Below are 20,769 nucleotides of genomic sequence, written 5' to 3' on the forward strand. Positions count from 1 at the left end.
GGTCAGAGTCATACGGCAGTTTAAAAGGTGCGCCTCCCGGCGGCAAGTTGCGAAGGAAAAGTTAGAAGGGAAGAAGGTTATGTTGGAGAACGGACTTTGCTTCCTATCATAATGTCAGACTTCCTCTATCAGCAAGCTTCCAACCGTCATGGGATTTCCACGATGGGTCACGAAGGTTCGTAGCACCGTCTACTCACGCGCAGGGTTTCACGAATACAGAGTCCTTGGGGCCGTCACGGTGCTCAGGAGGGCTCGGCGATAAGCCCCGACGATACTCGTACGATTAATATCTCGTTTTGAAAACTTGTTTGAGTTCATGGGCAGTGCTTTGAGACCCCAAGATGTGTTGGAAGTCGTGGCACAAGCCATCCAAACCCACTCTAACAGGTGAGATTGATGATGTACGACAGACCGTCCACTCAAGCCGAGCCGAAAAGGGACCCCAAAACACCAAATAGTATACGTTTTTGAACATTTAAATATCTCGTTAGGTTGACAGGTCGTGATAGTCGGGTGGCCTCAACTTGTGGATACGGGAGCTGAATTTTCTGCAGCCAAGATAGTCGTTGTTGCCTACTATGTATGTAGTGGGCCTTGCCGGTGTGGATGTTTCTAAGGCCAAGATAGTTGATAGCCAAGGACCTCCTGGCATCAATTTATTCAGTGTGGGACAAGGTTTGTTTGCTGTAAGTAAAAGTTTCAAATTCACTTGCCTCAGCTCGCAAATCTTCTACAGCTTCCATTTGAAAATATTCTAACGCCGTGACCTAGGTCTTCTGCCTAGGAAAACATTCATCAAACGACGCACCAAAATCAACCTATGAGCCAGTGGGAATGGCAACTCATTGGGCTCAACGATGTTTTCCTTTTTCCCTTTTTTTTTTTTTTTTTTTTTTTTTTTTTTTTTTTTTTTTTTTGCTGCTAATGTTTATACGGCATATTGCTGCCGTACTAAGAGGTTGTTGTTAGCTCAGCAGCCCCCGCAACGTCTCAGCTGCAGTCTGGTGTGTACAACCTCTTTCTTCCCTTCTAACTTTTGTTCTTCGCAGTTTGCCGCCTGGAGGCGCACCTTGGTGATTGCCGTATGACTCTCACGGGGAGATATTCAAGGGCCAGGATGGTCTAGGCTTCATAGAAAAACCTCTATGCCTATTAGAAAGCTTAGCATCCTATCCGCTCTTATATAGATAAGGTGTGTATAACATGCGCCACAGCCTCCTTGTAAATGAGCGGGCTGATCACCAACCCAATCAGTGACCCCACTCTGTAGCCCCCTGACTCCTGACAATAACATGAAATAACTCAAGAATGCGGTACGGTAGATTGGCAAGGCTGAGATTGATGGAGATCGTCTGAGGAGGCAAAATGTTTTGACGAAAAGCGAAGTCGTTCTTGTTCGCACAAGTTCGTCTAGAAGTTGATGACATAACAACAACAGCGCGACAAATCTGCTGGAAAGAGTTTATTATAGATGGAAAGCCGGACACACTCATAGTATCTACTCTAAGAAATGACGTGGATTATTTCATCCATAGATCCTTTATGTTTGACCTGCTAATCACGATCAAGACAATGGTAAAATAGATAGCAACATATGCTCAAAATGAATGCTCAAAATCAATTACGATGTCATATGATCATTGAGCAGTGAGGAATCTTGACTAAGAGGCATACGATTGGATCAAAGCTTGCTTGATTGCCCATCGCATAGTCTTTGGATAAAGCCATCTTGGTACTGCCCAAAAGAACCACGCGAAAACCCATATAAACCCGAAAGCTTTACACATGATGCGAATTGGCCAGCTCTTCTCAACCAGGAGCGCGGCTTTTGTGCCCCTGAGACCCCAGGAGAGAGATTTGATGACAGTGATTTCAGCTCCAATTGCGACGAAAATCACAGAAAAAAACCACACGTCTAAATGTTCGAAGTGTTGACCGGTTCTCCACGATGCTGTTGCGTGCATCAGCCCAGAGAGAAAGAAATACGCCAAATGCTTGTAGCACCTTTTCCAAGGCCCTTGTCTCTACTCCTCGCAAGAGAAATCTCGTCCAAGTTGTGAGCGTTGGTGTTGCAACTCGGTGCCAAAAGCGACCCCAGAAGCGCTGGAGAGTCCATGAATCAGAAATACTGCCAAAAAGAGGAGGCCAGTCTTCTGGATCGTCCAGACGAAGTATCATCACAAAGATGATCGCCAAAAGAAAGTGATAAGTCTCCAGAACGAGGAAGTTGGTCCATATCCACGACACCGACGTGAAGGCGCGAAGTGCGAGGCGATGTGAAGAGATGGGGCCGTATGGGCTTTCGATACCATTAGAAAACAAATGACTGAAGATTGGCCTGATGATTTGCTGTTGGTCTGGCGTGAAATCGAGTAGACTACTAGCGGCTAAAAGTTGTCTCTGGATGCGCTGGAAGAAATTTGTCGACGAGGAAACTAACCGCGACCCTTGACCCGCGGCGGAAGAGGAATCGAATCAAAGCATTCCACGAAGCAGAAGATGGGCCGGGTTTACGGAACTGTAGGTTTCGGGGGTTGTTCCAAATGCGACAGGCAGCAGCGACACTGCGCCGACTCGGCCAGGGCAACAGGCTGGCCCTAACACGCTGACCGCTCTTTTGATCCAGGCGTGGCGCCAAAGAATGATTTTCGAATAGGAGAATCGTAGGTAAAATGAGCATGAAAATAAAGCAGGTTATGACGGTGTATGAGTTAAGTCCTACAGGCCCGCTCGGTGTCATGTCTTCCTTGACGAAGGCCAAGGACAAGGCAGTGAGCAGCCACGCTGGAAGAAAGAGCCATGAGTGAAATTGTGGAGGAAGATGAAGAGTTAACGTAGTCAACGTAGCAGAAGCCACAAACAGAATTGCGGGTTTGAAGTCATTTGCGCTGATGAAATCCATCTTTGCTGTTTCCTCTTTAATTTTCTTCTCAAAGGCAAGGAGCGCTTGTTCCATTCACCCAGCGGTAAGTAAAGTTGAAATGAGGAAGAAGATAGTCCATCAAGCTCATGATACAAAGCTTTGACATCCGAAGCTTATGTGTCATGGAACACCAAGGTCCGAAAAGCCCTCCCTAAAGACATCTATGTGAGTGGATAGTAAAAAGTGGCTGTATAAAGGTTCCCAAGTCCAGTTAAACTCCATGTGGCAATCACAGCTAGTTGGTAGCATCCAAAGCCCTCCTTGTAAAGGTACTGTGGTTGCCGAACAAGTGTGTTCGGCATGTTTGCCTTGATTCAAGCGTAACATAGATGGTTTTGTTTTCAAACTGAAATTTTTCAATAGTTCAAGTCATCGAAAACTCCGGTTGTTCAATCAAGTTGATCGTGTTGATCATTGTAATAGCCCGAGATTACACTGTCAACAGGACCGCGGGCGATTGGCACTGCACGATCTGATTTTGACACGCCACCTGAATCTAATTAAATTCTGCATGCAGCTGGAGCTGATGTCACACTGAATCCTGCCCTCATGCCAAGTCTGTTGGCGTCGTCACAGCCTGGATGCCCAGTGCTGTTAGTATGGGCATGCAGGGGAGTGTGTTTGCATGATCTGCTGTGCCCCTTGCGAGCACCAACACCAACCACCAACCAACCACCAACAAACGATATTAATAGAAACTGAGCTAAAAGCTCCTTGATAGTTGCAATGGACTTGCCTTGGTTAAATACCCTGTTACGTGACAGCAAAAACGGAATTAGAACCTCCAGCCTCGTCCGTCAAACTCCTCTCCATTATCACAAAAGGCTGAAGAATCAATCCAACATGGGAAATGCTGCTGAAGACAAGGCAGTCAGTTCAATTAAAACGCAAGAAGACATCAGTCCACCTCCCCCTTATGTATCGAATGATGCCACGGAGGCTTCATCGAGCTCTGCATACCAAGTCAGCTTTTCGCCAGCCACGGGCAAATCCAAAGTTCCCCTCAGCCCATCTCTTTCTCTTTATCACCCAATGCCCAATACTGTGAGCGTGTACTCGCAAATCAGGTTCACCCAGACCGCACATCTTGGCGACAGCACAAGTCACAAGCTCTACGCCTTCTCGACCTATTATATTTCTGGCGGTGGCAAATATGACGGGAAGCCGTGCATGATCCTCCATAATGGTCCCAGCAATAAAGACCCTGCCCTGGCTACGGTCGCCGAGGAGCCAAACTGGACTTTGGCATCGACAACCAGCATCATTACACTGCCGCCGCTGAATGACGCGGTCGACGCAGCCATTGCGCCTCAGGAGCAGAGTTTCAATGGTGCCATGGAGATCATGCGCGGGGGAATGTTCAAGAATCAAGTGACGTTTGGATACCGTTTCTCTATCGAGGTGGATCATGCTGGCACGATTCGACGCCAGGACTTCGAATGGCAGAAGGCGGACAAAAGTGAGATGCCAGACGCCAAGGCGGTCTTCAAGCTTGTGCGGCTCAGTTCAGGAACGGTTCGCGACAGCACGACCGAGAATGGCTCTGATTGCGTCGCCATGACTGGATTCAAGTGGGCATTAGCTTGGAACAAGCCGTTCAGGTTCGAGTTTGTGGGGGATGGTGCCACTGGTGGATTGGGAGATCGGTGGTCAGTCATGGCACTTGTCACAGCCATGAGAATTTGGACTCTTTACGTTCAAAGAAGGGTGCGCTGAAAGTTTGGATGCTGTTATAACTCCCAGTTTGAATGTGGGCGGTAATTAGTTGAGCTGTTTGAAATGGAAATTGCCACCTTATCAACAGAAACTCACTCGCAAAAGAAAAGTTCACATGGTACCCGTCAGTCTGAAGTCTTGAACTCCATGTCCTATTCGCACCTTTGCAGCTATGTCTACAATGAACATCGTTCTTGCCATTTTGCCTCTTTGCGCTTGGCTACCTTACCTTACCTAGAGTATACGACAGTCAACAAGGTGCGCCTCCAGGCGGCAAACTGCGAAGAAGAAAAGTTAGAAGGGAAGAAAGACCTTACCTAGAGTTATGTCACAGCGTTAAACCTTCCATTATCAACGAGATGGGAAGTTGCGGAGTAATTCGGCGCTTCATTCTTGAGTTTTGCTAGCTGGGCAGTGTCCACCAAACACGTGTGATCCGTATATCGCCTCTAATTGCCTGTGATACTACCGTCCACTGTCAACGCCGTCGTCGTCGTCTATCATCGTCCTCCATCATCCTGATGATTATCGCTATCCCTATCATTTTCGCTACTACTATGGTCCTTATAGAAGTACCAAGTACGCCAGGAGAGGTACAGGGGACACTGCCCGAACAGCTAATCAGCGCTGCCTGGCTAGCAAAGCTCTTGTTTCAGGTTGAATGTGACCACTTGTTGGGTCTAAATTTCTTGCATTATCGCTCCAAGGGAAGTATGAGCATGAGAACTACGCAAACACATTCCATGCGGACTTTGAAGGCCTCAACACTTACCCTGTGTGGTATGGATCACAAAGCCCCATAGAGAACTTGCTCCCAATATAACGAAACGTGTGAAAGGCTGAACCATCCATTAGCGATGATGAGAGGATAACAACTAGGACAATATCAGCTTTCGAGAACGATAAACTGTGTTAGTTGCCCGCAATGCAAGTCTCTCACCTCAAACAGCAACAGGCAAGTGCTCTTCATCTTGGGTCTAGCGAGGCTGCGAACTGCTCTTGAGCACAACCATTTGGCGAACTTAATCTCAATCTTACTCTGAATATACCTCACGACTCCCTGCGGCATCTTTCATGACCAGCGTTCCGTAACTACAAGAGATGGAGAATCTCAGACACTCAAGTTTGCAGGTAGAAGGCAATTGGGAGTTGAAGCTCATGCGCGTCCGATTTAGGATGTCGAAGCACCACAGCTACTTGCAGGCTTTGGCAGAGTCGCTTGGCAAAACCCAAAACCCAAGCTAACATTCACCGCGTTAAGGTTATCACCCAAATGATGCGAACACGAGATCCAAAGTCTTGAAGCTTGTGGACCATTAACGGGGTTTTGAGGGGCAGTTCCATGCCAAGTAAACCTGTGGTCGATGGCGGTACGGATCAAACTCCGAAAACAGCCCCCAACAAAGTTAAACTGACTCTTCAATGATTACTGCCGGCATGTACTTGAGTATTGCGGATGTAGTGTATTTACGGACCTCGCAACCGCCGAGATTGAATATTTACCAACTGCAGGGGATCGCCGCAATAGATTTCAGGGACGAAGTTTATCTTGAACAGAATGGCGGCTACTTATCTCAATTCGGAAGGTTCACAAGAACCATTCAGTCGGTGCGATGCCGACGATGTCTGGGCCCCTGCCAAGATGCGAAAGCTTAAACCTGGGATGTGCTTGCGCACTGAAGTTTTCAGAGCGATCATTGTCTCCTTCTCTCCACAAACTCGCCAGATACAGCCGTCCAGTGCAACATTCACAGTTTCCAGCGAAGCGGTTCTGTGCCGTTCAGGACTCTTGGGTAGCATTCGAGCCCACCTGCTGAGAAAATTTCTGCCCGAAAAGAACAAAAGGTCGTGTGTTTCCTCACCCAAGAGAGAAAACGCGGAGTGGCCGAGTCATTTCGCTGCAGGCATACCCGTCTCGGGGAACCGTCCATCGACCCCCAAACTCTAATGCCCACACCAACGTCACAGCAGCGTGCAAGAGGAAGCCAGCTCCGTTGGCCTGAACCTTCCACCGGTTCATTCGAGTTCGGTGGCTCAAAGGAAACAACAATTCCCGCGACATGTCAAACTGTAAAATTTTCGAGGCAGAAGGGTTGATCCTCGGGTGTTGAGGGAGGCTGAGTCGAGGCAGTCCTTGGAAGAGGCGAGATTCAAGTACGGACAACCTTGATCGGCTCGGTGATTGGATCACCAATGTAGGACGGCATTCGGCCGAGTAATTTACACGCTCTGCAGCCAAGATTGAACTTGAACAAAAGCCAACAGGACCCCTTCTGCGCCACAGTCGCACATCGGCATTGATTTTATGTGCCGCCGAGCAGCATCGAGCCATTCCAATGCTGCCTGCCTGCCTGGTCCCTGATGGGAACCCGGCTACCCGGATTACCCGGTGTTCGAACGAGAGCCTCCGTCTGTGGTAGCACCGAGACTCAATTGCAGGATCAAACCTTTCAAACGTCAACAGCCAGGATACCAAGGAAAAAAAAATTGTAAAACGAAACATGAAGGATCTCCTGTCAAATTCTGACATGAACAGCCTCCAGTCTTACAAAGGTGTAGTAAGCAACCCATTAACAAAAGAACCGTGGAGCTGCAGCAGGAAAATTATGGGGCAATGCTCCCTCGCATAAAGCTGGAATGGGCAAAAATCGGGGCGCGACCAAGGTCGTCCGTGTCGCGCATGAACCGTCGCCGTGGCCTACCTCGATCATTTCCCGGGTTTCCGCCAAGCCGCCCCAACCCATCCAGGCAGAGACCAAGTTGAGACTGGGAGCTGAGAGCAGAGCATAGTCCGAGGGGCAAGACTGCCCGACTGCTTCGACAAATCACTGCTCTGACTCTACCAGTCAAGGTCATAACATGACAACGGTATGCCTGTGACGGCAATGGCAGCTGGAAAGACGGCAGCATGTGAGGTTTGATTCGACAAGAACGAATCTGGTGCCTAGCCCGTGTCCTGCCCCAATCCAAGACATCTTTATCGGCTCAAGAACCAAGAAACGCCCAAAGCGCACAGAACCGAAAGAAGATTGCGAAACAGAGTCCTATTCCAGAAAGCCAGCTCTCCAGTTCAGCCCAAACCGCCGGAACTAATGGCTTTGGTCATATCGCTACAGCACCTTCCACGATGTCGGCCCCCAATATCACCTACCCAAGCCGGCACGGAACCCAGGTCTGCCGCCGCGTGGCTGGCCCTAGGGCCGGGGCTTCAGTGCCCTGGCTCCGTCGTCGCGCGCCCCCCTTTGCGCCCCCTTGGAACTCACAGACGTTGCCCGGCCGGAACACCGGTCCCGGTGAGGTGTGAAAGCAGGGATTGGGTACGATGGGAATAAGCACAGGAGAAAAGGGAGGAGCATAATCCATAGCGCAGCCCGCCGTATCATACGAGAAGAAGGAAGGAGGAGAATGGAAGCTGCAAGAGAGAAGGCAAATCCACAACACCGGCGCGCCGGCGGAGGAACTACGGGCTGTTGCAAGTTGCGTGGATTCATCGGCGGGCGTGCGATGGTGATGGCGGCACTTCCGGTAGAAGAGCACTAGAAGAGAGGGGAAATACGCGGCATTGTAGCTAGCTCACGCCTCTCATCTCGCAACCGTCTCTCTAAATCCTGTTAGCTCTGGCTAGTTTCTTCACAACGGCTGCGCCTTCGTCGTCATTCCGAGGGAGGAAGACAACAAAAAGTCAATCGACGATTGGATCTCGCGGACGGCGCAACTGTTCAGAAAGCCGATGAAGACAAAAGCTGACAGCTGACGGGGAAAAGCAAAACTTGGCACAGGAATCCTACTGACCTCCACCTGTTCCCCACGGGCAAAACCCTCAGGAAGCAGGACTAAGATCCTCCTTGGTCTAGATACGATGAACCACTCCAGACGCCAGAAGATCCGGAAACACGATTTCCTTCTCTGGTCAATTATTGTGACACGGTGAGAGGGGCGAACCCCTACTTCAAGGAAGAACACCACCCCCAGAGAGCGAGGATGGAGTCGGGGACTTTGCCCTCAGGCCATTACCCATCCGCTACGTAGCATTCAAGAATCCAACAAAGATGGGAATACCCATAACCCAAGCCCGCGAGCGAGGTCGAGATCCGCTCTGAGACTGAGAACCCCTGGATTCCCAATGCGAATAATCCGATAGAGTTCGGTCTTTGGGCCGAAGACAGGGCAGACTGCCGAAGGATTCGGCCGGTTGCCAATATGTGATGAATATTCATGTCCGAGGCATGGCCCCTTCACCGAGAGAGGAGGACCTGCTGCCCTGAGTTGAGGTCGTTCGCCCGCCCGCCCGCACGCATACGTTACGCAGCTCGACGCAACGCAACGCAATGCACGCCACACAGAGAGTCGTCCTCAAAAGAGGCAACTCGATCACCGATTTCCCCAGTTTTGCCCCATCGCGAGTCATAAATTCGGCGATAGGGCCGAAATCTTGCGTCGCGCAGCACCTCATTTATCCCCCGTCCCAACAAGTTCCCGAAGCTGATCGCATTTTCAGTCGCAAGTCTGATCCTGCAGCAGAGACCAGACAGAAACCAGAACAACAACCCAGAGAAAAAAGGGCGCGAGCCACCAATAGCGTCACGAACCGGTCAGACCCTCTGCTCCTCTCTTCTTGCTCGCTCACAGTGAACCTTGCCAACCCGCCGCTGGCTTTGATTCTCCATCTTGTTCTCCACACACTCACAGCGTGCCGGATGTGCCACCAGGATAGGGATAGCACCGGCCAACTGCGACGCCATCCTCGCCCGGGCTAACGTCCCAAGGGGGTAGCAGATTGAAAGACGCACCCAAAGACCGGGGGCGCGCGGCGAGCAGTGGCGCCTCTTCAGGCTTCCAATTGCTGGCTGCGTTGCGTCGGGGGCGGTTTTCCAGAGCCCTTCGATGCCGTTTCTAAAGCCGTCACACAAAACTCTGGCAGTTCTTCGGACGTTTCTTATTCCCATACAACTGCTGCACGTCCGTCGCTTTCATTAGCCCTTGGCGTTGCGCGGCACAGTAGGTATGCGGCCACGTTTTTGTCTCTTTCTTTAGTTCTTTCTTCTCATGCTCTGGAGACGGGAGGCTTGCAGCCCGTCATCTTTGCCGAGGGATTCCAGGAAACCGTTGGTGCCGCGTTTCTTCAGCTTTGCCTCAGCTCTGCAGTGCCGGATCTGGGCCGCACCTCTCTCGGCCAGTTTCCGCGTCCAGAAAGAAGCTTTTCTCCCTGCGCTGCTGCTGCTGCGCCGTACGTTGTCTTTTCTTGGGTTTCTTATGAACTAGTATTTCCTAAAACTGAGACAACACCACAACGTCGGTCCTTTCGGGGTTTCTCTGCTGCCCCGCGCAGAATGGTTGACAAGACGGGCCCGCTTCCCAGCCAGACAGCCAGGCAAGGAAAAAAAAGAGTCCAGACTATGGCATCGTAGTGCCGACGGGATGCTGGCCCCTGCATGAGAGATGCGCTGCACAACAAACCACGAGAGCTGCAGCGAGCTGGTCGCCCCTCTCTCCTCCATCGATGAATTCAAGGAGATATTCTCTCCCCCCTGGCGAGCCGTTGTTCCCTGCGTGCGCACGATCACCCACCCGGCCCCTACCTGGCCCTGGCCCTGCCCTGGCTGTGGTCTTCCGGCGTGCCTGGGCCGCCGTCTCCTCCTGGAGTTTCTTCTTTTCCTTCCTGAAGATACCTGTATGTGTGTTATATGTGGGCGGGTGGCACAGATGGTGGGCTCTTTCCTCCATGTTCAATCAATCTCGAGGGGCGCCCTTGAGGCCCTTGGTCCCTTACCCGACCATGGACGGACGATAGACCAGTCGCGGCCTCGGTCCGCTGCTATCCCACGTTGACGGGGAGCCTCCTGCATGTCAGTGTATCACAGTCTCACTCTCCATGGAGCAGCCTTCGCCTGCCACATGTGGTTGCCGTCCTGGGTGCCTTGTTGCCACGCCCGAGGCTAGGAGCCAGGATCCTGCTTCTTGTCTAGCCATGCTGGTCGAACGTCCCTCGGTTACGAGAACCACAACCGTCCTCAACCACCGCCACCATTGTCTGGCGTACCAGATTCCCGCCTACAGTTTGTGCATGTCTCAACACTAATAGCTTCTAGAGGGGGAAAAGGGGCCCGGCGCCGTTGCCAGACCACGGCCGTCATACGACGGTGATGTGTAACGGCGACCACCGTGTATCGACTAGACCGGCCACGCTACCAACACACTGGTCTTCTGTGGCGTTGACCCAAGTGGACCGAACCTGCAGACGTCCTTCCTGCATCCCGGTTCTGCATCCAGCATCATCTCCGTGTTGGCATGTCGCTAGACGACTCGTCCCAAGTGGCCTTTCTTGTTGACTAAGACTGAGCCCGAAGAGCGTTTCACGACAACCTTAATCCCTTCCGTCCCCCCCTTCTTTAGTCTGGTGTAGGGAGGAAAAAACACTTTGACGCCTCCATCACGACAGAGACGAACCGATTCAGACGCTACGCCATGGTCGACGGGATAGATATCTAGCGCCTCAAGACGACCGTTTCTCCCGTCCCCTCCCGTCCCCGAACCCTTCTGGAAAGAGGGAGGCCTTCCTCTCGTCCCTTCACCAACCCGACGATACCCCGCCATGAGGTTTTTCTCGCTGTTCCTGTCACTGGCCGCGCTGCTGTGCTGCGTCGCGGCCCAAAGCGATGCCCTTGCGGCCGTGGCTGCATTGCCGACCTGTGCGGTATGTAAATCTCGAACCTCGTATACGGCATGCCCAGGAAAGACTCGTGAGACTAACGGGAAGAACAGCAATCATGCCTCGTCACGGCGGTCCTGAACTCGCCTTGCCAAGTCACCAACCAGACGTGTATCTGCACCAACGCTCCTTTGCAGGCCGAAGTTGAAGTTTGTGTATTGGCCAACTGCACCCTCCGCAACGCACTCAGTCAGTAAACTTCCGGGAACCTGAAGTCAAAAAATACCAGCAAGCTCGAACAACCATCGGCTAACCTTGCCCTCGCAGCGACCAAGAACCTCACCCAGACGACATGCGGCGCGCCAGTTCGAGACCGCTCCACGCAGTACAACATCATCTCCATCACGATGGGCTCTCTCTCCGGCGTCTTCGTTATCATCCGCCTAGTTCACAAGATCTTCGCGACAATGGGAGACCTCGGCGTCGACGACTACTTCATCCTCATCACCCTCGGCTCAGGAATTCCCGGCACTGTGATCAACTCGGTGGGCTTTGTAGGAAACGGACTCGGCAGGGACATCTGGACGGTTCCGTTCGACAGGATCACTGATTTTGGGTACTGGTTCTTCGTCATGGAGCCCATGTACTTCGCCCAAGTGACGCTGCTGAAGATGTCGCTCCTCTTCTTTTACATGCGCATCTTCTCTCACAACAAGATGTGCAAGAAGCTCATCTGGGGAACAGTCGCGTTCAACGCCGTCTTCGGCCTCACCTTCATCTTCGTCGCCGTCTTCCAATGCACCCCGATCAGCTTCTACTGGACCAAATGGGATGGAGAGACCCCGGGAACGTGCTTGGATATCAACGCCATTGCGTGGGCCAACGCCGGCATCTCGATCGTACTGGATTTCTGGATGCTCGCGCTGCCCCTCTCCCAGATTAAGAGTCTCAACCTGCACTGGAAGAAGAAGATTGGAGTCGCCATGATGTTCTTCGTCGGCACCTTGTAAGTCGCCATCCCGTCTCTCTCTCTCCCAAACGTCTCGGGCTATGGGGGCACGTATGCTGATACATGTCACAGCGTCACCGTCGTCAGCATCCTGCGCCTGCAGTCCCTCGTCGCCTTCGCCAAGTCTCAGAACCCGACATGGGACCAGTTCGAAGTCGCCACCTGGTCCACCGTCGAGATCAACACGGGCATTATCTGCGCCTGCATGCCCTCGGTCCGCATCATCCTCGTCGGCTTCTTCCCCAAGCTGCTCGGCACCACGCGGCGCGGCACCTCGGCCGCCGCAAAGTACTACATCCAATCGAGCGGCAACCATGGCGGCACCACCGGACGCAGCAGAGCCCGCACCTTTGGCAACGAGGCCAAGATCAAGACGATCGACCGCGAGTCCGGGCTCTCCAGCCCCAACGGCATCATGTACACCAAGGAGTACACCGTCGACTACCACGACGAAACTAGCCTAGTGCACATGCGGGAGCTAGAGGCATCGAGCTCGAAGACGGGGAGGAGCGGGTCGCCGTTTTGACGGATTGCTTTCCTTTGTTAGCGGGTTTATGGGCGTCGCCCTCCTTTGCAATTGACGACACGTATGACACTTGTAATTCTTTTGACGGATACCACAATAGCGCGTGAGGGAACCACGGTACCCCACGGTAATTGACTTTCTAATCGATCCAAAGAGCGACTAGTCCCTTGCTGCTATGCTAGATCGGCGTGCGTCGTTGATACGAACGGCGATGGTGGCTCTTCAGGTTAACAGGCTTCCTGATGATCGTGATGCTTCAGTTCCAGCGTCCAGCTGCCAACTGCTGTGTTGGGCATGGCCCGCTCGGACCCCTTTCTTGTCGTGTGATCGGTAACAAGAGCGTCAGCAACATGCCATGCAAGACAGCTGCATCGGAAATAAGCCTGAGACGGGTAATGGTGGCTCCTTGGCCGACTTTGAGCGCAAGATCTAGACCAACAAGTCTGTTGTAGCGCATGTTCGTACAGAAAAGGAGAATGCACTCGTTGAAACAAACTTGGTGGATCTTCCTCTGAGGTCGCATCGGCGCGGTGCGCGAATAGGTATCGTTGCTGTTGCTGTCCAGCCTCTCTCTGGTGACATCGCCCGCCCACCCTGTAGGACACCCCGACGTTGGCCTGCGATTCCCATTCAGCCGGTTAGAGTCCTTCAGGGACAGCGCGGGCCGTTCAGCGAGTGTCTAACCACCGCTGATCTTTTGAAGGGAGAACAATGGAGTCGGCGTCTTTTGCTTCTTCGCTTCCATCCCTGAATACGATCGTCAAGCGACTGTCACGGTGCCCGTTGGCATGATGCTACATCTCGTCGCAAGGCGATGGCAGCCGGTCGGGTAGACAAGCCACACAGAATGCGCCATCGCGAGAGGGAGCCGATGCGACCAGCTCAGCCAGAGGGGAATTCTTCACAAGACGGCGATCCGGCAGCGACTGTCCTAGGGCGACAAGAAGCGACTGAGAAGGTCCTGGCGGGCGGAAAGGGCATGGCAGCTCTGCCCGGATCTGCATTGACGTGTGTCGGAGGGTGGTACTCAACAGTTGCCGACGTAGGACGTCGTCAACCCTATGGAACCCCCCCGTTCGGAGCTATTGATGGACATGGTGGGCAAGAGAGACAGATGTCTCGGCGGTCCATGGCTGATCGACGGCAAGGTCCAGGTATGCTGTGCTGAAGGTTCGCCCTTTCAGACGATTCGTGCCGTCTCTCCGACCGAAGAGTCTCCGAAACTGCTCGCCGCTGCGCGCCGCGCCGCAGTCGCCGTTGTTCGGACTGCCGAACGCTCGGGGGTCGATCGGCGGATATGCCGTGATGGTCTTCCTCATTCCATTGTGGCGCGTCATCGAGTCACGTATTCCGAGCCGCGGAAGCCTCGGTAGGGGACACACACGTGGGGAGGTGTTGGCGATCAAAGGGAGATGTTATTTTCGATCTTTTTCCGAAGAAGATGGGGACAGGTGAAGATCATGGCAAGATTGGGTTGGCGTCCTTTTGGGAATATGCAGGGATGGCACCGTGCATGTTCAATGACCGGGCAGTTCTTCGCCAGCTAGACAGGGGCTTACAGGCACTCTGACACAGTCTTTCACACCGTATTTTCCTGAAGTAACTACGGCGTATTGAGTCTTGGGCGTTTGATAACGAATTGTGCCCTTGGCATCAATCCTATTGTCAAAAGGAGGACACGATGCAAGAGATCCCCAGGCTTTGGAAATAACCCAACATAGAACACGCATATTCCATGTCCGCACCTTTTTTCCACACTGTAATAGTCGCCCATCACGAACGTGGTGAATGAGCACGTTCAACCGTTGCTAGTTCCAACCTAACTAGCGGCGCCAACTTCGGGCGGTCCATCTACCGACGCTATACGACCAGACCTTAACGGACGGACACCGAGATCTAAGAGCGGAATATAGCCGATGAGTATTTCCTGGGTTACATTATTAAGACCGCTTTGACCTTCAGAACTCCATGATCGTCGTAGCCTAAGTGCGGATATTCTCATCCGCGAAGGGATGATGATACTCAATGTGAATGATTCTAGGTAGTAAGAAACACGACCATATCTGGCAGCTTCCACTAAGTGCCACATGGCGAGGGTGAGCTATTGGTCTGGTGTTCCAGCATGTCGATTCATAGTAAAAATTACATCTCCTTCAGTCACACATGCAACAATCAGCTAGGCCTACGAAACAGCAGCACTACTCTTAACCCATGTTCAAGCCCATGAGATGGGTTGCAATCGCGTGTGCAGAATGAACTATGTAAGCTCGTTCTATAGCGTGGAAAGCTCTCTAACAAACGCATTACCTGAGTCCGCGCGATGTTGATCTTGATACCAGCTTCCCACGTGCCCGCCAATTCGAAGGAAGGAGGTTTAATGAGTCGTGGTGTCTTAGCCGCTAGGTCGCCCATGACGAGTTTGAGCAATATCGCACGTCACCTCGGTATTCCTAGTGCAAAACCAAGTCCTTAAGGAGGCAAGTCCGTCCATGAAAACTCCGGTCGTGTCCACTCAAACGTGTCCAGCAAATCAAAGTTGAAGTCCAAATGTGTCGAGAAATCCCATTCCAAGAAATCAGCCAACGGACCATCCCGGCTAGGCGCTACATTGAGCACCTGATCCAACACCCTTTGCACAATGATCTTGCAGTTGGCGCAGATGTTGCCATTCGCCTCCTTTGGACTGACCCAGTTTAGGAACCCAACAAGCAGACTCAGCAGCTGAACGATGCTGGACCGGGTGACACTCTCGCCATTGGCACTAGTGATACCATTAGGTTCATTGAGGGTAACAGTCGGTTTCAGGAGCTCGAGGCAGAGGATTCCTCCGCCAGGGGCTGCATATGCCATGACCTTAGAAGCCGCGTTAGTGATTTCCCTGCACACGGTGCGAGGAAGAGGCCATTTACTCACCAACCACTTGAAATCCTCGTACACCATGGCGAGACCATCCATGTTCGTCCAGAAGAGCATGGTGGTGGTGGTCAAGTCGTAGCTCACGGCGAGAAGATCCTTCTCATTGGCACAACCATGGCGGCGCAAGAGTCGTTCTATGAAGAACAAGTTTTGGAGATGCTCCAGGCGCATGAGGATTCTGGGGTAGAGCATGTCGGTACTGACGTCAGGGTCACGCACATCCGCCTCCCTGAACTGTAGCACCAACGGCATGTCTGCTGCAGCTTGTAGTTCTCTGCTCTTTAGAGCACTAGGTGTATGTGAGCTCAGTTTACCGGCCAATTCATACCATTGACTTACTAAAGAGTTTCCACAGAAGTAGCCCCCTCAACGCCGAGAGATATTTCGAAGATCTCGTCTCGAATGATCATGAGCTGGGCGCGAGCCCGCCAGAACGTAATGGAGTAAGCTGCTCCGTCCGTGTTGTAACCATTGCTATCCAGAGAAGCAACCGCACGCGCTAGTGTCTCTTCGTCTGCCACCAGGTAATCGTCCTTAAGATCCAGCGGCGGGGGTGTTAGCATGTAACGTCGGCTAAGCAGAGGAGGCCGTCCCGTTATCGAAGAGACAACTTTGTCGATCACGAAAATCTTGTATACGAGCCGTCTCTTGATTTCGCTTGCCAATGTTGGCTTGTAAACGCCTTTATTTGAGTTGACGTGTAGGCCGAGGAAGGTCATTAGAGAGACTGCTTCACCGTTATACATCCAGCACGACAGGCCTGTAGTAGAAGTTTAGTGTGAGTCTAGAACGGCATGAGATGAAAAGGTAAAAACACGTACTGGTATCCCCCGACACGATGGATGCGACAATCGTCCGCTTCCAGTACACATACAGCAGCAGAGTATTGCCGACCTCAGTAGCTCGTCTCGCCAAGGCTTGGCAGTCATTGATGCATTTTCTATACACATCTCGTTGTCGAAACGCAGCAACTCGACCCCCGGGCGGAGGCGGCTTGGTCTCTGGGCGAACGAGGTGGTTGTTTCTAGAGCTCAGCTCCCAGTAAATGTAAAGTATCCCGAGCGTCTCCCATCTGACGTTCGTTCCGGTGAATTGGGCCACCCATTTCTCGGGATCGGCTTCATTCTCCGAGAACGGCTTCGCAGTGTTGGCGCACAGGATGCGGGTCAACTCCGACAGCTGGGCGTCGTCTCGAACCGTGCCGAGGTAGCTTCCGTACGTGGCATACAAACAGTCGAGGGCGCGTTGGGCGACTGGACGAGCAAAAGCGTCATGGGGATCGAAGTGAGCTGCGAAGAGCGCTTGGCCTTTGTCTTCGGTGGGTATGCTCTGCAAGACGAAGAGACATGTCTCTAATGTTGTTGTTGACGGCGGCAGTTCAGTGATACCATTTGAAGGTGTTGCCAGAGTACTTCCGACTGTGGCACCATCGGTTCTGGATGTTCCAGCTGCTCTGTTGTCGTGGTCAGACAAGCTGTCTCCCACTTCTCTGTAGATATCGCCGAATGAGTTGAACCCAAGATGCCCAGAAGCTGTGACTTCAGCATGTGGGCTCCGGTGTTGATGGGTTTGGGAATTGGAGTTTATAAGGTCGTTTCTGGCCGCAATTTGGTCTGTTTGTGTGGGCTGTTCAACGGCAGTCGACCCAGTAAGATGCTGCTCCGGTACTCCGTCCGAAGTAGGAGGCCCTAGCTGACCCGGATCTGGTGCCGGCGTGCTGGGAGATTGCATCCACGCCGGCGAGCCGGCCGTGTACTCACATGTTCCGGCTTTCCTCCGTCTCCGACAACTGCCACAGATCGGACGGGCATGGTCACAGATGACCTTCCGCCGGCGACAGGGGTCGCACGCCTGAAGGCGGCCGTTCTTGCGGTAACGCAGCGGTGTACCCCGGTCGGCCATATCTAAACGAATCCTCCGAAAGTGAGCAATGACGCCCAGACAACTGACTCCGAGACAGATGAATGAAGAGCAGAAAGGTTCGTCTGACCGACACTGTGGACGTTGGAGGGGGATGATTAGGGGCGACTGGCCGAACTTTTGCATGTTCGGCTTCGGTAAGCCCCGCTTTCTCGGGAAGTGAACTCGGTGTGCCAATTATGGCAGAGTGGACGGATGCTTCGGCTGATTTCCCATTGGCGCCAGGCCCTTGTTATCCTGGCTGGCGCCGCGATCATGATAGGGATACGTTTGACTGGTTGCAGTGCACGCATAATCAGCAACTGGGATTGGCTGCGAAAAAGAGTGCTGTTTTGTAGAGGTATCGTCCCAATGGAAGCCCATGTGTCATAGAACGCAGAAGAGCACTGGCACATTTGCAAACATATGCTGAACAAAGCCAACCGATACTTGCGAAGTGTGGTGATTGCAGCGTAAATAGATACCTCACATACTATTGATTTCTGTGCAATGAATGGATGCTCCTTACGCATCGACCGTCAGCTACATCATCACCGAAAGCCAAAATCTCAAACTCTGAGGTCTGAATGGGTGCACTTTTTGCCCTGCTCACAACATGACTTCAGACTCATATCCGGTTCAGCGTAAGTATCTTTGCGGGATACAACTAGTGTGTTAGCCAATTTGCGGCTAGGGATAATTGCGTCTACGCGACTGATCCCCTTCAGATGATCAATTCCGGGTCGTGGCATGCATGTACTCTTTGGAGCACCGCCTCCACCAAATGGTTAGGTAAAGCAATGTTGGTTTGCACCAGGATGCGTCTGATCGATGCTCAAGCAGAAAGTCGCTTCCGTCATCTGGCTACTGACTTAGGCCGTTCAATATGTCACGATAGGAGCCATAACCTCGAGCACCCTGTTATTCTTGCATCAATGTCTTCTTCGTAATTAACAGCACGTACTTCAACAACAGATTCCGTAAGAGATGAAATGATTTAGTATTAGGCGTTGGAGGCATTGTGAATAAGGCTCCGCTGTGGAATACATGGAAGCGATTGCCACGATAATCGAGCCTGTGGAAATCCTCATGTGTCAAAGCAAATACCCCGCTTGGTGACAGCCATCGGACAGCCACGTCATGAATATTGTTCAGACTCTGTTCCGACCGTGGCCCGGTTGACGGACTTCGACCATATACATGGGCTGGTCACCAGAAAGGTTGTTAAGTGCGAACAGTCCGGCTTACCTACCCATAGACACTACCTGTTTGTTTTAGCTTATGTTGAGATCTCATAACTGAGATGAAGTTTTTCCGGCCTTTCATTCAGCTTGCTGAATGTTGTAAAGTTTGGCGCATGCTGTCTCCTGTACAGCACGGCTGAGACTAGATGAATGACTCCACCCGCACTTCTTCACGCACATGACTATTTACTTGATTCGACCTCAATTTTATGATATTGAAAGACATAATCTTCATTATTCATTTCAGACAAAGTACCGAAACATTTTATACTTGTGAGCGCCATGGCCCGATCAGTCTCACTGTATCGATAACCGCGCGGTCAACTAGAAAGCCTTCAAGTGCACCGTCCAATGTTGCTGATCAACCGAGAAGGAAGATAAAACTAAGAAGAGTCGCAGCGACTGCAGCTGTAGCAATATGGCCCGTGGAAACGGCACCACTCTTGTCGTCGTCGCCGTTCAACGAATCAGGCATCTCCTCACCCTCAGCGGTGAACGTCTTCATGCAGGTGAACTGCACCTCTGGGCTGTCATCGTTCTCATCGTCGTATAGAACGGTGAAAACGGGAGTCATGCCAGAGCGGCCACCCAGAGATTGGCCACTGTTATCTCCTGTGGGAAGAATCTGCCGCATCTCGGCTACCTTGCGCAGCTCGTAGCTCTCGGGCATGACGGGCTGGCAACCCTCGTTCTGGAGCTGGACTGGGCTAGGAGAAAGGTCCTCCCCGGAGATAGGGCCTGCGGTGATGTTAATGTGGCCGGCGAAACGGTCACAGAAGGACAGTTCGCGGTGGATGTTGGTGTTGAGGAACTGCGCTAGGGACTCGCATCGTGGCAACGAGGCGCTTCCGGTGTTGTTGCTCTGACTGTTCGTAGTGTATCGGAATTGCTCCACCAAAGTTGCTATGTTGTTCTGACAACCGTCCGAAATGACCGAGTTGCAAGAAGTTGTGTTTTGCGTGTTGTCTTCAGACAGCTCAAATGTTTGCTCCTGATACTGCATCATAAGGGCGCAGCCGGCCTCCTGGTTGCTGTAGTTGAAGTTGACTGGCACGCCGACATACAGCGTCTGAGTTGAAAATTGATAGCCTTGCTGGCTAGCGAGGATGCCATCTGGGCTCCCATCAACGAGAGTAAGCGAAAGCTTCTCATCGGCGACGCCGAGCACTTCAGACACCATTCCCACTCCAACAAAGCGTGATGAGTTGCCCGACGAGCACACACCTTGGCTCTCGGAATTGATGCATGAGAGGGCGCTGCACGACGAGATCTCTCTGTCCTGGGCCGCAACTGAGGTTGCCAGAGCTATAGCAGCAAGGAGTCTTGTGTTCATGGTGATTTAGGAAAGAACAGTCTGAAAAGGTGGTTGAGTCAGACAATTGCTAAGTACGTACTAAGTCGGGTTGAATTGGTTTCTCCGTTGCAGTGGAGTAGACGTGAGTTGCCCGCGCTATAGATAGTCTATATCTGACAAAATCTTCTGGGACTTGCCCGCTCTTAAGTCTTTCTTTTTTCCTGGGGTGAGGTATGCTGTGTTTCTGTTTGGGTCGAAAGGTTCCCGGGGATCTTTTGTGGTTGCGGGAACAAACATGATGTCACATCACTGCCGTGTGATCATTTTCGACCTCGACATTAGCGATTACCCCTCGCTTGGCGACAGCCTTGGCCAACGACGAAGGTAGACAAGAAGAATGATACGAAAAAAGGTCCAACACGCGGCAAATGAGATGCAACACCTCACAAAAGCAAACAGCAACATAAAACTCAGCCGAAATCTCTCCACATTACGTCAATTATCCGGTGCCCCCGACGGCACAGCAAGGCGTATTCCTTCCTACCTCTTGGCGCTCGGCTCTTGGCTCTTGGCTCTTGGCCCGTCCCGCACCT

General features: G+C 52.1%; 4 protein-coding genes across 4 annotated transcripts; 2 read left to right on the forward strand and 2 right to left on the reverse strand.

Annotated features, from left to right (window-relative positions):
* Positions 1 to 3,766: 3,766 nt before the first annotated feature.
* Positions 3,767 to 4,639, forward strand: CGCA056_v009914 (uncharacterized protein; the record flags this gene model as incomplete). Its single annotated transcript, XM_037325161.1, has 1 exon — positions 3,767 to 4,639. The coding sequence occupies one exon, from the start codon at positions 3,767 to 3,769 to the stop codon at positions 4,637 to 4,639; it is 873 nt and encodes a 290-aa protein (XP_037176244.1).
* Positions 4,640 to 11,231: 6,592 nt separating this feature from the next.
* On the forward strand, positions 11,232 to 12,823 carry CGCA056_v009915 (Satratoxin biosynthesis SC1 cluster protein 4; the record flags this gene model as incomplete). Its single annotated transcript, XM_037325162.1, has 4 exons — positions 11,232 to 11,333; positions 11,402 to 11,537; positions 11,616 to 12,294; positions 12,370 to 12,823. 4 exons carry the CDS (start codon positions 11,232 to 11,234, stop codon positions 12,821 to 12,823), a joined length of 1,371 nt encoding a protein of 456 aa, XP_037176245.1.
* A 2,469-nt stretch (positions 12,824 to 15,292) lies between these two features.
* CGCA056_v009916 (uncharacterized protein) lies at positions 15,293 to 17,641 on the reverse strand (the record flags this gene model as incomplete). The annotated part of the gene is made up of 5 exons (XM_037325163.1): positions 15,293 to 15,676; positions 15,737 to 16,028; positions 16,079 to 16,499; positions 16,561 to 17,192; positions 17,589 to 17,641. 5 exons carry the CDS (start codon positions 17,639 to 17,641, stop codon positions 15,293 to 15,295), a joined length of 1,782 nt encoding a protein of 593 aa, XP_037176242.1.
* A 1,602-nt stretch (positions 17,642 to 19,243) lies between these two features.
* CGCA056_v009917 (uncharacterized protein) lies at positions 19,244 to 20,215 on the reverse strand (the record flags this gene model as incomplete). The annotated part of the gene is made up of 1 exon (XM_037325164.1): positions 19,244 to 20,215. The coding sequence occupies one exon, from the start codon at positions 20,213 to 20,215 to the stop codon at positions 19,244 to 19,246; it is 972 nt and encodes a 323-aa protein (XP_037176243.1).
* Positions 20,216 to 20,769: the final 554 nt, after the last annotated feature.

Source organism: Colletotrichum aenigma (genome assembly GCF_013390185.1).
Source record: "Colletotrichum aenigma strain Cg56 chromosome Unknown KSG_Cg56_contig06, whole genome shotgun sequence".
Lineage (NCBI taxonomy): Eukaryota > Fungi > Ascomycota > Sordariomycetes > Glomerellales > Glomerellaceae > Colletotrichum > Colletotrichum aenigma.